Source organism: Microcebus murinus, chromosome 8 (genome assembly GCF_040939455.1).
Source record: "Microcebus murinus isolate Inina chromosome 8, M.murinus_Inina_mat1.0, whole genome shotgun sequence".
NCBI classification, from domain to species: Eukaryota; Metazoa; Chordata; class Mammalia; order Primates; family Cheirogaleidae; genus Microcebus; species Microcebus murinus.
In genome coordinates this window covers 48,494,392-48,507,351 of record NC_134111.1, presented here as the reverse complement: position 1 = coordinate 48,507,351, position 12,960 = coordinate 48,494,392, and the positions used below count along the sequence as shown (strand labels likewise).

General features: G+C 37.3%; 1 protein-coding gene across 4 annotated transcripts in view; it reads left to right on the top strand.

The window, feature by feature from the left end:
- Positions 1 to 12,960, top strand: part of CFAP210 (cilia and flagella associated protein 210) — a 38,570-nt gene that overhangs the window by 18,283 nt on the left and 7,327 nt on the right. For 3 of the 4 annotated variants that reach the window (XM_076005641.1, XM_076005640.1, XM_012781899.2), the window contains 4 exons: positions 1,947 to 2,103; positions 6,347 to 6,486; positions 9,909 to 10,101; positions 11,129 to 11,293. In XM_076005641.1, the coding sequence (XP_075861756.1) occupies positions 1,947 to 2,103; positions 6,347 to 6,486; positions 9,909 to 10,101; positions 11,129 to 11,293 (655 nt within the window). The remainder of the gene's footprint in view (positions 1 to 1,946; positions 2,104 to 6,346; positions 6,487 to 9,908; positions 10,102 to 11,128; positions 11,294 to 12,960) is intronic. The other variant, XM_076005642.1, reaches the window with a different exon arrangement.

Genomic DNA, 12,960 nt, shown 5'->3' with positions numbered 1-12,960 from the left:
GGCCTTAACATAGAATTATTGATTCCCTATCCTGACAGTGGACTTTCCAGTGGTATCCTTAACCACCCAGTTGTTCAAACTAGAAACCTAAGAATTCACCTTGATTCCTCATTTCCTTTATCTTCCACATCAAATCTAATAGCAGCTCATGTTGATTTTTTTCTCCAAAACAAATCTTGAATTTACTGCTGTCTTCTTTTTTTTTTTTTTTTTTTTTTGAGACAGAGTATCGCTTTGTTGCCCAGGCTAGAGTGAGTGCCGTGGCATCAGCCTAGCTCACAGCAACCTCAAACTCCTGGGCTCGAGTGATCCTTCTGTCTCAGCCTCCCGAGTAGCTGGGACTACAGGCATGCGCCACCATGCCCGGCTAATTTTTTTTTTTTTATATATATATCAGTTGGCCAATTAATTTCTTTCTATTTTATAGTAGAGACGGGGTCTCGCTCTTGCTCAGGGTGGTTTTGAACTCCTGACCTTGAGCAATCCGCCCGCCTCGGCCTCCCAAGAGCTAGGATTACAGGCGTGAGCCACAGCGCCCGGCCTGCTGTCTTCTTAGTACAGACCACACACATATATTTCATGGTTTGTAGCATCAGCCTCTTAACTGGCCTCACATACTGTCTTATTTCCCAATCCCTTCTTTAGTTATCATCAAGAAAAATTTCGTATTAAAATGACAATTGGTCATATTCTCCTACCTTAAACATTTCAATGGCTTTCTATTCATTTAAAATAAAATGGAAATTTGATCATCTCCATCAAGGCCCTGTGTGATCTTGCCTTGTCTATTTTTCAACCTCCTCTCTACCACTCCTTTCCCTTAGTTGTGATTCCTCTGTCACACTGGTCTTCCAGGGCCTCGAGCACCTGCAAAACCCTCGTATATCTCAGTGCCTTCTTAACATGCTTTTTCTTTGTCTGGAATTTTACTATCCCATTCTTCAGTAGAGAGTGCTTCCCTATCTTAGAGTACAGCTCTGTCCAAAGTTATCTAAATAATGCAATCATTATTATTTTGCTTAATCTTTTATTATCTTTATAACACTATAATTTGTAATTACATTGTGCTTCACTTTATTATACTTTGCAGATACTGTTTTGTTTTGTTTTTTTAACAAATTGAAGGTTTGTGGTGACCCTGCATCAAGCAAGTCTATCAGCAGCATTTGTCCAACAGCATGTGCTCACTTTGTGTTTCTGTGTCACATTTTGGTAATTCTACTGATATTTCAAACTTCCTTGTTATTATTATTTTTGAGTTGGGGTCCCACTCTATTGCCTGAGCTAAAGCGCAGTGACATCATCATAGCTCACTGCAACTACAAACTCCTGGGCTCAAGTGATTCTCCTGCCTTAGCCTCCAAAGTAACTGGAACAACAGGCTCATGCTACAACATCTAGCTAATTTTTTCATTTTTTCATAGAGACATGGTCTCACTATATTGCTCAGGCTGGTCTCAAACTCTTGGCCTCAAGGGATCCTCCTGCCTTGGCCTCTCAAAGTGCTCAGATTACAGGCATGAACCACTGCCCCCAGCTTTTTTTTTTTTTTTTTTTTTTGAGACAGGGTCTGGCTCTGTTTCCTGGGCTAGAGTGCAGTGACACCTAGAGCGCAGTGACATCATCATAGCTCACTGCCACTTCAAACTCCTGGGCTCAAGCTATCCTCCTGCCTCAGCCTCCTGAGTAGCTGGGACTACAGGCACATACCACCATGCCCAGTGAAATAAATTTTGAGGAAAGGAAAGTATTGGCAATTCTGGGTTAGCCAAGATTGGATTAGTATTAGTCATTGCTGTTTAATGTTTGTTCTTTTCCTTAAAGAAATTTACAAGTTCTTTGCAGCTTCAGATCATCCCAGGTTAGAATCTTTTATTAATTCATTTCTTAAAAACATAACCTATTTTTCTGCTTTGCTCTCAATTATACTTACGCTTTGGCTTTAGAATAAAGGAACATGAAGAAGAAGAAGAAAGAAGGAGAAAACGAGAAGAAAAAGATGCTGAGGAAATAAAGCGACAGAATTCACTATATGAAATAGAAATGAGAAAAAAACTAGAAAAGAAAAAGGAAGAGATACATGAAAGAAGGAGATTATTTTTTGTAAGTTAAAAGTGCAAAAGTACAAAAACGTACAAAGTCAAATGCCTAACTTTTTTATTGATGCATAATATTTGTACATATTTGGGGGTATATGTGTGGTACTTTGATAAATGCAATAATATGTAATGATCAACTCATGGTTGTCTATGACCATGAACGTTTATCATTTCTTAATGTTAGAAACATTTGAAATCTTCTCTTCTAGTTATTTGGAAATATACAATATATTGTTTTTAACTGTAGTCACCCTACTGTGCTATTAAGCACTAGAACTTATTCCTTCTATCTAACTGTATGCTCGTACATTGCCCACCCCCCAACACCCTTCCCAGTAACTATCATTCTACTCTCTAACTCCATGACATCATCTTTATTATGGGCCCAGCAAACTTCCGCTGTGCGACTCTGCTATCTTTCTTTTTAGTTCCCACATATGAGTGAGAACATGCAATATTTGTCTTTCTGTGACTGAAAATGCCTAACTCTAATATATTTTTAAAAAATAGTGGAGTATAAGTTTTCAAATTTGTAAAATTAGCCTCTGGTTTGCTAGGAATGCATTATAGAGATTTTTTTTTTTTAGGAATAACTTCAAGATGGAAGAGATTTTTTTTTTTTTGAGACAGAGTTCTCACTTTGTTGCCCGGGCTAGAGTGCCATAGCATCAGCCTAGCTCACAGCAACTTCACACTACTGGGCTCAAGCGATCCTCCTGCCTCAGCCTCCTGAGTAGTTGGGATTACAGACACATGCCACCATGCCTGGCTAATTTTTTCTGGTTTTAGTAGAGATGGGATCTCACTCTTGCTCAGGCTGATCTCAAACTCCTGAGCTCAAGTGATCCTTGACCTTGACCTCCTTGACCTTGATCATTTGCCTTGATCTCCCAGAGTGCTGGGATTACAGGTGTGAACCATTGCACCCCGCCCACTTCCAAGTTCTAATTTTAGCTGTTTCTTCTGTTAGAAAATTATAATGTTCTATATTTAGATGTTAAAAATACATATTAGGTTGTAAAAGATATATATCTTGATTTATCAATTTGAGATATTTCCTGCCTTTTTGTCTTGGTAGTTGAGGATTTAGCTCTTTTTCATTATTCCCCTCTTCTCCTCTCCTCCCCCACAAATAATTGTCACAATTTTACTTAAATCATTATTATGACTATATAAATATTTTCCTCTGCAGAACCAAGTAATATACTGTGGTTATATTTCTTTGCTTCCATAAATGTTTCTTTTTTTTTTTGAGACAGAGTCTCGCTTTGTTGCCCAGGCTAGAGTGAGTGCCACGGCGTTAGCCTAGCTCACAGCAACTTCAAACTCCTGGGCTCAAGCAATCCTACTGCCTCGGCCTCCTGAGTAGCTGGGACTACAGGCACACGCCACCATGCCTGGCTAATTTTTCTATATATATTAGTTGGCCAATTAATTTCTTTCTATTTATAGTAGAGACAGGGTCTCGCTCTTGTTCAGGCTGGTTTTGAACTTCTGACCTCGAGCAATCCGCCTGCCTCGGCCTCCCAGAGTGGTAGGATTACAGGCATGAGCCACCATGCCCGGCCCACTTGCATAAATGTTTATTTTTCTAGGATTAAAATAATTTCTTTGAGTGTTTGCTCACTAGCCCTTCTGCACAGCTGTCATTCTGGGACTTTCCTCTACCGCTTTTTGGGGCCATACCTCCTATTTCCTGAATCTTATGTCTTCTTCTTTCTTGGTTTATTCCCTCATCTTGCTGAAATACATCTTTGAGTAGCTTCCTAAGAAAAAGGGTATGGGAGGTAAATTTTTTGAATTATCTGAAAAGGTAATCTTTTAAAGTCATATTTGATTGGTTTGACTGCTTATAGAATTCTGGGGTCAGAATTTGGAATTTTGTTTTTATTGTTTCATATTCCTCTAGCATCCAGTATTGCCGTTGAGATGTATGCTATCATTTATGGTCTGCACCAGATATATATATAATTGTTTTTTGTTTTTTTCTTTTTCTTCTCTTTCTCTCTCTCTGAATGCTTTTCTTTATCTCTGGTGTTCTGAAACTTCACAGTGATCTGCCTTGGATGATGTGCCTTCATTCATTTTGCTGGACATTCCATTGATGGTTTTATTGTGGAAACTCATATTCCTTTCATCCTGAGAATTTTTCTTGTTTTATCTTTTGGATAATTTTGTCCCTTTCAGTTTTGTCTCTTCTATTGTTCTGTAACCCCTCTGATAGATATTGGACTTTCGAATTGATGCTTTAATTTTAAAATATCTTTTCACATTAGTTAGGAAAAGGCTCAAAAGCTACAGTAAAAAACCCCAAATAATAGTAGCTTAAACAAATACGGACTTAAAATTGCAGGGGTGCTCATTACACATCTGGTAATGGCACCTCCAAAATCAACAGGGATTGAGACACCTCTTTTTTCACTCTGCTATTCTTAGAACATAGATGGCATCTATCCTCAAGGTTACCTCATGCCCTGAATGGCTGCTGGAATTCTAGCTCTGAAGTCCACATTCTGAACAGCAAGAAGGGAGAAAGGGTGAAGATCAAAAGGGAGTGCCCTAACTATCTATTCTCCTTCTAAGGAACTTTCCCAGAAGTCCCACTTAATAATTTCCACAAAATCTCATTGGTTATGATTTTGTTAAACCTAGCTGAAAAGAAAGCTTGGAAATACAGTCTCCTACCTGAGCATATTTTCACCCTGAATAAAATTTGGGTTCTGTTGCTAATGAAGCAGAGAGGAAAGAATCTTGGTTAGGCAACTAATTGTTTCTGCCTTTTGTTGTTGTTATTGTTCTACTTTGAAAGTAGTCCTCAACTTTGTATTCTAAGGCTTCTATTGAATTTTTATTTTAGCTATCAAAATTTTAATTTTTACTTATAATTTTATTGCTTCTTTTTCATAAATTCTTGTTCTTGGTTCATGGATACAATAATTGTTATCTCTCCAAGTCACTTTGGAGTGGAACAGACCTAGTTTTAGATGCTAACTCTGCCATTAACTAGTTATGTGACCTTGAGCTGAAGCTTTCAATCTTGAAAAATAAGAATTAATGTTGTGATAACTCTATATTGTTTCCTATTATAAAATGGATATTAGAATAAACTTGGAAAAAACAGCAAAATAAAACTTTTAAGGAATCATTCAAAATAATCACTTTTAACAGTTTGGTGTTTTCATTAGTTTATCATATTGGCCATGTTGACCAGTATATTTCTTGACCAGATTATAGGCTAACACATAAAATAGAACATTAGTTAAGAATTCTAGGTACATACTAGACCCTGCGTTATAAATATTTTGGTAGATTAAATGCTGTACCTGACAACTTTCACCTTGAATTGGTTTCTACTTCCAATAACAGAATCACCAATATATTAGTATCTATATACTCAGAGTATTATGTTCAAAGACACTGATGGCTAACTCAGGCTGGGATGATGGAACATTTACTAATATGAACAGATTTTTATTTTTCGCTTAAAAATTTTGTTAGAATACACATTTGTAGTTTCTTATATATACACAAAAAGAAAGTCTGGACATGAAACTAGTAACTGTGATTGAGTCTAGAGGGGGAATTAGAAAGAGACAGTGAATGGAGTGGAAGGATACCTTACACTGGTATGTTAAAAATATTAAAAGTTTTTGAGCCATGTGACTAGATTATTATTTAAACATTACATGAAAATTATATTTAATATATTTTTCTGATTATATAATTATTTTAAATTATATATTTTTAAAGAAATGAGATATTTGAAAAGAAATACTGAAAAGCATTTAAGAAGGTGTAAAATTCACTCATTATCTCATACCCCAGAGATAACTACTGTTAACATTGACATATTTCCTCTAGTCATATATACATTATAAAGCTGTACTTATATGTATTTGTGAATATTACATATATTATATAATGTTTTATATTCTGCTCTTTCTCCTTCCACTTATTGATTATACTATTTGTATCATTCTATGTCAATGAGAGTATGATTTAGTTAACCATTTCTCTATTATTAAATATTTAGAGGCTGTTTCCAATTTTTTGCTGAATAACTTTGAGATGAAGTACATGGTACATAAACCTTTATGCATGTCTCTGATCATCTCTTTGGGACAAATTTCCAGGAGAGAAATAACTGGGTCAGAAGCTGTGACCATTTGATAGGTTCTTGTTAGATATTGACATGTTGAAAGATATTTTTCTTTGTGATAGGATAATAATACAGTTTTTTTCCCAAGGAACATATGCATGATAGAAATATCATCAAAGCTGTAGAACAGCAGCAGCAAGAAGAGGAAAATGAAAAGATTAGAAAATTTATCAAAGCAAAAAAGCGTCTTATACAAATGGGGAAAGAAAAAGAAGCTGAAACACACAGGTAGGCTTTTACAATAATTTGTAGGTCAGGTGCTGCAGTGGCTTGTGCCTGTAGTTCTAGCTACTTGGGAGGCTGAGGCGGAAGGATCCTTGAGTCCAGGAGTTCCAAGCTACAGTGAGCTATGATCGCACCATTGCACTCCAGCCTGGGTGTCAGCCTGGGTGTTGACATAATAAATAAGTAAATAATAATTTGTATAATTAATAAAGTACTGTGTGAAATTATATTGCTACAAATCAGAAGTTGTGATATAAGAGTTATCTTTAGCAAGAGAAGTCTTAGTATATTATATATGAGTAGAGTGTTTAGTGACTTGACTATTTCAGTTGGGACATGTGAGTTGAGGTACCCCTGGAATATCTAGGACATTATCTCGTAGATGGTTGGAAATACTGGTCTGCGAGGGATGTGAGCTGGAGATAGCTTTGTAAGCCATTGGCATATAAATGGTAGTTGGAGTTGTGGATACAGGTGAGCTCACCTAGGGTGAATAGGTAAGAAATGAAGGTTATGTAGTCCCTGGGGAACTCCATATTTAAGGGTCAAATAGACAAAGAAGATAATGTGAAGATCGAAGAATAGTTTCCAGAGATTGGAGGAAAACCAGAGAAACACCAGGGGAGATGAGTTTTCAGTAAGAAGCAGTCATCACCCACCATCAAGGAGCCAATAGCAAAAAATAAAAAAATAAATAAAAAAAGAAGCAATCGTCAGTGTTAGGTCAATAGAAGAATTAAATAAGATTTTAAAAAATCAAGCATCCAATAGATTTAGAGATTATTGCTTTACCTTAGTGAGCAGTTTGTGATAGGATGGAGAGAGAAGAGTAGGAGGCCAAGTTGCATTACACGGTGTTTCTGTCTAAACCATGCTTTTCCTCTTGCAAAATCCTCTGGTGGTTTCACATTTCACTTAGAGTCTTACAACGGCCCATAAGGTTCTACACCCACCCTCATTCCCAGCTGATCCAAGCTTCACCTACACTGGAATTCTGTGTCTTCTCTAGGCAATGCCACCTCCAGAGAACATATAACTTGCTCCCTTAACTCTTTCCGATCTTTACTTAAATATTGTCATGAAGACTTTCCACGACCACCTTATTTAAAATTATACCTCTTCCCCAATTATGATTTTAACTGCTTTCTTTCTCCTCATTGCTTGATATATGGCACTATATATTTTAATCATTTATTTTGTTTATTGTCCCTATCCTGTAGCAATAATGAAAGCTCCATGAGGGCAGAGATTTTTATTTTATTTATTATTTAAAAATTATTTTAGAGGCAGAGTGCAATGGCTATTCACAAGCATGATCATAGTGTACTACAGCCTGGAACTCTTGGGCTCAAGCAATCCTTCTGCCTCAGCCTCCTGAGTAGCTGGAACTACAGGAGTGCTCCACCATGCCCAGCTAATTTTTTAAATTTTCTTTATAGAGACAAGATCTTGCTGTTGCCCAGGCTGGTGTAGAACTCCTAGCCTCAATCAATCCTCTAGCCTCAGCACAGGTGTGAGCCACTGCACCCAGCCTGTGCCGCCCAACTATTAGTGTTCTGGCTCACTGTTATGTCCCCAGCACCTTGAATAGTGTCAGGCACATAGCGAACAATCAATACATGTATTTAAAATATTGTTTTTGGGGCCGGGTGCGGTGGCTCACGCCTGCTATCCTAGCACTCTGAGAGGTCAAGGCGGGATGTCTCAAGGTCAGGAGTTCAAAAGCAGCCAGAGCAAGAGCAAGACCCTGTCTTTACTAAAAATAGAAAGAAATTAATTGGCCAACTAAAAATATTTAGAAAAAATTAACCGGGCATGGTGGCGCATGCCTGTAGTCCCAGCTACTGGGGAGGCTGAGACAGGAGGATTGCTTGAGCCCAGGAGTTTGAGGTTTCTGTGAGCAAGGCTGATGCCATGGCACTCTAGCCCAGGCAACAGAGTGAGACTCTGTCTCAAAAAAACAAAAACAAACAAACAAAAACAAACAATAAAATATTGTTTTTTGAAATTCTAACTGAAATGTCATCATTTCTGTGAAAGCTTTCTTTTTTCTCCTTTGTGCATATCTCTGTCTAGCTTTTTCATGGCATTTATCACCCTTTGCCTTGTATTTATTTGCATAAATGTTTTGCTCCATTTTATATTGTAATTTCCTTGGGGTATGCACTGCATCCTTTCTTACCATTTCTTACACGTTGTTGCTTTGCAAAAATTCACTTAATTCGTGAATTTGTCACAACTAACGTATTTTTTGCCCAATTTAATAAATAAATATATACCCATTTCTTTAACAAAATATATTTTTTGTTATGATGTACCAGGCACATGCTTGGCCCTGGACTAGAGAGAGGACCCATTCAATCCCTGACCTGAGGCATCTCATGGTATAAAGGGCATGAGACATACAAACAAATCAAATAAACAAAGTGCTATGTATAAATGCCAGACAGAGTATTATGAGGGTGGCTTTTGATATCTTTTACTAAATAGTTTCTTTTTTTTTCTTGTTTTTTTTTTTTCCCCTTATTTTCTTATGAGGTCAGTTTAGCCAGATTTTTTTCTTTGTATTTATTTATGTATTTTTTGTAGAGTAGGGTCTCACTATGTTGCTCAGGGTGGTTTTGGTCTCCTGGCCTCAATTGATCCTCCCACCTCTGCTTTCCAAAGTGCTGGGATTATAGGTAGGAGCCACTGTACCTGGCCCTTTCTAAATATTTTCTTAGTTTTTTTTACAAAAAGGCCTTTTATAGGCTGGGCGTGGTGGCTCACACCTGTAATCCTAGCACTCTGGGAGGCTGAGGTGGGTGGATTGCTTGAGGTCAGGGGTTCGAAACCAGCCTGAGCAAGAGCGAGACCCTGTCTCTACTATAAATAGAAATAAATTAATTGTCCAAATAATATATATAGAAAAAATTAGCCGGGCATGGTGGCGCATGCCTGTAGTCCAGCCACTCGGTAGGCTGAGGCAGCAGGATTGCTTGAGCCCAGGAGTTTGGAGTTGCTGTGAGCTAGGCTGACGCCACGGCACTCACTCTAGCCTGGGCAACAAAGCAAGACTCTGTCTCAAAAAAAAAAAAAAAGGCCTTTTATAGCCTAAACCTCCAATGCTAAAGTAAGCAGGGTAGTCTGATAAAGGACTTTAAAATATTTTTCAATATAGAGATTTTAACATCTCTTTCTAAACACATACACACATAAAGATCATATTGTATGTATGACATATATCACTCTCTTTGGATTTTTAGGCTATATGTTTCTTTACATTTAAAAAATAATTTCCACTTAATCAGTGTATACAAAGAGCAGTGGGGCTCCTTTTAGTTTTCTAAAAGACTGTAAAATATCTCAGATTTCCTAATTAAATTATTTTGGCTCCATTGCAAATCTGTTCATGAAGATTTGACAAGTATGGTATTTTGTTATAGGCTAATGGAAGAACGGAGAGAAAGAATAAATAACTTCCTGAGTGAACTAATGAAAGAGAAACTTGACAATGAAGATTTGATTCTTGCTAGAGATATTGCAGAAGCTGAGGCTGAATGGGAAAAAAGAGAAGAAGAAAAATGTGAAAAAAACAAAGCAGAATTAAAAGCGATTGCAGAATATAGAGCCATTGTGGTAAACAATTTAATGATGACAAATAAAAACCAAAAGACAAATTTAAGACCTCTCCACTGTGGTTTCCACATCCTTTGCGTCTCTAACTAAAAGCTAGAAGAGATGTGAAAAACAGTGTATGAATTGTCTTTTTATATTTTTGAAATCAAATATTTAATTTCAGCCCCTCGCCCCAACATAGCCTGTTGCCCAGGCTATAGTGCAGTGGTGCAATTATAGCTCACTGCAGCCTTAAACTCCTGGGCTCAAGCAATCCTTCTGTCTCAATCTTCCCAGAAGCTTGGGATTACAGGCGTGAGCCACCACACTCCATCTCTTTACCTTATAAGATAAGATGACATGACAGTCAATTATAAGAAAGATATTTATAGATGCAATGTAATAATCTCTTCTGTTTCAGAACCATCTGAAATGCAAACATTTTTAGTGTATTTTTCATTTGAATATATTCAAGACAAATCACATAAAAATTACCCTATTATGTTTCTATATATATTTATACATATATATATATATTGTTTTGGAGACAGGGTCTCAATCTGTTGCCCAGGCCAGAGTGCAGCAGTGTCATTCTTAACTCACTGCAACCTCAAACTCCTGGCTTAAGTGATCCTTCTGTCTCAACTTTCCAAAGTGCTAGGATTATAGGTGTGGGCAATTGGGCCTGGCCTGTATTTTGTAATCTTTCAGAATTTCTCTCTTACATAACTGCTTGTCATAACATTTAAATTGGGTAGTTTATAAACTTTGTAGCAGTTAATTTTTTACCTACAAATATTTCCCTACCTTGAGAAGATCTTTTCAGTTCTTGTATTTTTTTTTTAAGCCAATAGATATTGTCTTTTATCACTTGGGTGTTTCCTGTTATTTCAGAAATAGAACACAACCCATGGGAATCAACCTAGGTGCATACAATTTTCTGCTCTTGCCTTGCTCCTGGTTGACACTCCTAACTCAGTGTATTTTCATATAGGACTGGTTGCTAAAACTGGTTTTAATTTGAAGCAAATTTGCCTTTAAAATCTAGATGCAAAATAAAGAGGAAGAAGAAAGACAAAGAAAAATAGCGGCTCAAGAACAATTGCTGGCTGTCATGAAAGCAGATGAGATTTTCAGGGAATATGAAAAGGAGAAAAAACGCAAAGCTGATAAAGAACGCCGAGAAGTTCAAGATTCCCATATTCAGCAAATGGTAATTATTCCTGAATGTTTATACTTATTTTAGCAATAAATAGGTAAGTTTTCTATCTCGAAAGCAGTTTCTTTTATAAATATATAAAAAATGTGAGGTTAATTTCTGGTCTTATCTTCATTGAAGTTCCCATGCTGGTTTTACACAAATGTTTATCCTTCTTAATGTCTATTATGCATTAGTAAAGACTAAAGAAAATACAAATGCATAGAAAATACAAATGCAGACCATGATGCTCATCTTCTTTGTTTTACTTTTTTGCCTCTTTAACTAGAGACAATGTTGATTGGGATCTCATAGGTTTCAGATTTGAGGTGAACGGGGTTGTCATAGATTTGAAAAGATGTAGAGAGTCTGGCGTCCAATCATTTGTGACTAAAACCAGTTTCCAAATGGCTGTACCATTTTCCATTTCTACCAGCAATATATGCGAATACAACTTCTTCCACATCCTCACCAACACTCGATATTGTCATCCTTTAAGTCTTCTAGTGTAGTGATATCTCATGACTTTATTTCGTATTTCCCTAATGACCATAGATAGAGAACATCTTTTCATGTCCTTGCTAGCCATTTGAATGCCTTTTTTTGTGAAGTGTCTGTTTAAGTCTCTTGCCAATTATTTAATTGTATTATTTTCTTCTTGTTGAGTTTAACTTATTTTTTTGTTGTGGTACAATATGCATAACATAAAATTTACCATTTTATCTCACTCTGTTACCCGGGCTAGAGTGACGTGGCATTAGCCTAGCTCACAGCAACCTCAAACTCCTGGGCTCAAGCAATCCTCCTGCTTCAGCCTCCCGAGTAGCTGGGACTACAGGCATACGCCACCATGCCTGGCTAATGTTATATATATATATTTTTAGTTGTCCAGCTAATTTCTTTCTATTTTTAGTAGAGACAGGGTCTTGCTATTGCTCAGGCTGGTTTCGAACTCCTGACCTTGAGCGATCCTCTCACTTCGACCTCCCAGAGTAGCATTTTTATGTTTTTTTTGAGACAAGGTCTCACTCTGTCACCTGGGCTAGAGTGCAGTTGCATCATCATAGCTCACTGCAACCTCAAACTCTTGGGCTCAAGCAATCCTCTTGCCTCAGTCTCCTGTGTAGCTGGGACTACAGGCAACTGCCACCTTGCCTAGCTATTTTTGGTAGATATGAGGTCTTACTCTTGCTCAGGTTGGTCTTGAACACCTGACTGCAAGTGATCCCCCTGCCTCAGCCTTCCAGGGTGCTAGGATTACAGGGTCAGGCACAGTGCCTGGCCTACTTTTGTTTTTTAACACATTGACTGCCACACTAGAAAAATTTTTTCCCTGGGACCACAGTGTTTCATTAAAACAAAATAATCTTTTCTAATTTGTTATTTTTTATTGTTTTCTGTACATGAGTTATATGCAATGCAATGCACATTTTTAGAATTAAATTGTCAATATTAATTGCAACAATAAGACCATCAACAAGTAAGATTTTCACAAATCACATGCATGGTTTTACTTCATGAGGGCTCTGGGCTGAAAATTAGCCTGAGTTAAATACAATGCATATGACAGTCAGTGTGTTAATTTAAAATGCATCGGTGGGCTGGGCGTGGTGGCTCACGCCTATAATCCTAGCTCTCTGGGAGGCTGAGGCAGGCGGATTGCTCGAGGTCAGGAGTTCAAA